The sequence below is a fragment of the Gekko japonicus genome, unplaced genomic scaffold (genome assembly GCF_001447785.1).
Source record: "Gekko japonicus isolate JY-2015 unplaced genomic scaffold, Gekko_japonicus_V1.1 scaffold3279, whole genome shotgun sequence".
Taxonomy (NCBI): domain Eukaryota; kingdom Metazoa; phylum Chordata; class Lepidosauria; order Squamata; family Gekkonidae; genus Gekko; species Gekko japonicus.
The window spans coordinates 146,841-150,641 of NW_015162572.1; the positions used below are offsets into that span (position 1 = coordinate 146,841).

The 3,801-nt window shown below is 50.7% G+C and overlaps 1 protein-coding gene across 1 annotated transcript in view; it reads right to left on the reverse strand.

The window, feature by feature from the left end:
- SORCS2 (sortilin-related VPS10 domain containing receptor 2) overlaps positions 1-3,801 on the reverse strand; it is a gene marked incomplete at its 5' end in the record, with an annotated part of 92,216 nt that overhangs the window by 80,322 nt on the left and 8,093 nt on the right. Inside the window, one exon of the mRNA XM_015406426.1 lies at positions 213-302. Within this exon, the coding sequence (XP_015261912.1) occupies positions 213-302 (90 nt within the window). The remainder of the gene's footprint in view (positions 1-212; positions 303-3,801) is intronic.

A 3,801-nucleotide genomic window follows, 5' to 3' on the forward strand; every position in this document is an offset into this window, starting at 1 on the left:
GGAAAGACACTCCCATGAAATAATTTCTATTCAGTACATTTCAGCACATGGTCATGGACCGCAAAGAATTATTTGAAGAAGAAAACAGCTAAGCACCAGTGCAAATACTGAATGCACAGAGGAATTTATGGGAAAATCCACCGAAGCATAGGACAAATCTCTTCTAGGTTAGGAAAGAAGGGAAATTAATAATGTATTTTGAGGACGATTACCTTGGGTAATGCATATTTTGGCAGTTTCATCTGTACAAATTCATTCCGACGGTAAGACACATAATATTTTGTTTGATTGGCTGATGATGTCTGTGAAAGGGGGGGGGACAACACAGTTTTATAAGGGGTTATTTCAGCAATTCACATTCCTGTGAGAAATAATGGTGTGTATCATTACTGCGGATTAAACACTAAACAGAGAATTGATATAACAAGCGGTGCCACTTCAACAGACAAGCTTGTACAGCTTTGGGCTATGTGACAGAGCCTCCCGTTCAAAGCTCGGCTTTACTGTGAGCCAGCCGGGGAAGGGGGAAGTTTTCCCTGAGAGCAGGGGCCATTTCGTAGAAAAAGAGCTAGGGGAACTCATTAGCATAACTCATTAGCATATGCCACACCCCCTGACATCACTGGAAGTGTGTCATAGGCCACACCCCCTGACATCACCGGAAGTGTGTCAAAAGGCCACACACCCCACCCCCAACGGTCCCGGCCACTGCCGGCGGCCTTGCAGCTCCACTGCCGAGCCCCATGAGGGGCCCAGCGGTGGACCTGCAAGGCCGGCAGGAGTGCAAGGAAGCCCCACGAAGGCCCTCCCTGGCCCCGGCAGGCAGGGGTGGGGAGAGGCAGGGAGGAAGCAACTTATAAACACAGGAGCACATGAAGCTGCCCTGTGTTGAACCCAGACCCTTCGTCCATCAACATTCAGTGTTGTCTACTCAGACGGGCAGCGGCTCTCCAGGTTCTCGGGTAGAGGTTTTTCACATCACCTGCTCCCTGATCCTTTTACCTGGAGACGGATTGAACCTGGGTCCTTCTGCATGCTGAGCTCTTTGAATACTGAGCTGCAGCCCCTATGAGTGCCCCCTGCCACAAGCTCACCTTCCCCCCCTTCTGCTGCCGTGACCTTTGCATTGCGGCTCCTTAGCTTCAGAATTGGGCAAAGTGGGATGCAGATGGAGCATCGCAGGTCCCACCTTTCCTCGCCTGGAACAGCGCTCTGCCCCCCTCTCCAGCATTCCGCTGCTTCCTTCCTCCCTGGCCTGTGTGTGAAGCCTGCTTGTATTTCCCTCTCTAGTCTTCCTTCCACCTCCTCTATCCTTAAGAACTCAGGCATCCACACCTCCCCAACAGCCCTTACACCTGGGCCTAGCCCAGCCTTGCCTGTTTTCCTGATCCAGGTGTCCCTCTTCAATCATTTGCTGACTGGCTCCAGTAGCTTCTCTTGTATGTCTTAGGCAGGGGTCATTTCCTGCAGGAGTGCACAGGAGCGGAGCTCCGGCAGTAAAGAGCCCAGGGGGCGGGCACATGCAACAAGCCCCACCCCCTGCTCCCAGCAGCCCTCAGGCAGAGCAAGAAGCAGCCAGGTAAGTTGCAGAGCTTCCCCTGGTCCCCCGGTCCAAAACAGTCCAGTGGCACCTTTAAGACCAAGTTTTATTCAGGTACAAGCTCTCCCTCCTCTGCAAGGACAGATTTGCACGTTCCCCCCTCCCCCCCAATAGCTAGCAATCCAAAGCAGTCCAGCGGAGCCTGAGCGGTGGGTGTTGCCTTCTGGCATGCTTCCGGTGATGTCAGGGGGTGTGGCCTATGCAAATAAGTTATGCTAATGAGCTCCTGCACCTCTTTTTCTACGAAATGACCCCTGGTCTTAGGCAAGCAGCCTGTTCCCTGGTACCTTTCCTTCCCTCCAGGGGGTTCTTTCACATTCACATTTTTGTGACTTGTGTGTCCCTATTTCTTCAGGGGAGGGGTTCTTTTCCACACGTGTTTTGCTCCCTCTAGTGTCTAATTCTATATTACATCGCTATATGTTCAGCACAAAAACCTGCAGATTTTTATTCTACACATACTGCATGCAATATCGAATCGACCACTAGAGGGAGCAAAACATGTGGAAAAGAAAAAAACCCTTGAAGCAATAGGGACACCCAAGTGAAGAAAATGAGAATGTGGGAGAGCCCAAGGGCCACAGAACAGGTAAGTATCCTGGCTCTGGGGCCTTGGAGACAGGGCTGTTTTTGGGCAGGAACGCACAGGAACGGAGTTCCGACTGGCTTCAGAGTTGGCCAGGCCCACTACAGCCAAAACCTCTGCGTGCCTGGCTACAGAGGGAAGGCCTGGAGAGCGACCCGCCTGGTGACTCCGAGGTGGGCGGGCCAGAGGGGGCCTGGAAATTTAAACTGCCTTTCCTACCCTCCAAGGACCGGCTTGCCCGGGCTCCCCGCAGTTGCAGGGTGCCCAGACAAGCCAAAGGAAGGCATGGGGTGTGGTCTAATATGCTAATGAGCTGTGTTTTCATGGGTGTGGCCTAATATGCTAATGCTCTATGCTGTCAGGGTGTGGCCTATTATGCTAATGAGTTCCTGCTGGGCTTTTTCTACAAAAAAAGCCCTGCTTGGAGGGGTGGGTTCAGTTCCGGTGCAGGCTTGTGTCTGGACAGTTCTGAGAACAATGATGTTTATCACTGAACCTGAAATTAAACCTTAAAAGGCAGCTGTTAAAAGAAAACTGACAAATGCTTTGAATTCTCTAGAGCACCTCACAAATGTTTATGTTTAATACAAAACTTTCTTTCTGTTTTGTTGACACTTCCTCTATAACACTTTGTTTTCTACCAGCAGAACACTCCTGACGCTGGACGAAGGCTCCACCACTAATGGAACGGAACTTTTAGATCCCACCCGACATTTCATCCCACTATCTCAATTTTCAAGGCAAACATGAAATCACAAAGGCTTTTGCAACATCATCGAGCACAATACTGTTTTCTGCCTTCTTTGTAGCCCCCTTGAAGATGGGTGCACGGGCAGAGCAAGCACAACAACTTTAATTTTGCGTGTGATTTTATTCTTCAAGGCAAAGGGTACATTAGAGGACCCTTTGCTTTTCCTGCCTCTCTTCAAAATTTATGAGCAAGCCAAATAGGTGTGTAAGCATGGACAAAAGAAATATGCTCTGAATGGGCACCTGTTAGGGGAGTTTTCTAAAAACCAGTATAACCCCCTTTCTCCAAGACCAATCTGGGAGAGAAAAGACCTACTCAAGGCATTGGCTGACAAAGCATACAAGGTTTATTAAGAATGATAATTCTGATGCGAGTTCATCTGAGTGCTCAAGATTTACAAACCAGCTGGCATACTGAACAAGGTTCAAAGTTCTTTCCTTATGGGATAAAACAGACAAAAGGTCAGGGTCTGGTATTTGGTGGGGGAAAAGGTTCAGCCATTCTGTTCTTAAACATAATTCACTATACTCCCCTGATTAGAGTACATTCCACATTCCTAAGAGGGGCATAAGGAAAACAAACTTTGGCGGCGGTCACACGGGCAGGAAACTGCGGGTGGGGAGCGTGGCTATTTGCCCCGGGGCAACAAACCCCGCAGCAGCGGGATCAGACGTCCCGGAGAGGTTCCAGCGAGGTCCCGTGGATAAGGTGGAGGTGCCGATCACACGAGTATCCGCACCTTCAGCAAGAGCCGATGGGAAGGGGACGGAAGGAGCCGCCCCCTCTGGGAGGGCCGTGCACTGCCCACTCTGGGCAGGGTCCGTGGGCCGCTCACAAGGAGGGGAGGGGAGGGGGGAGTAACCC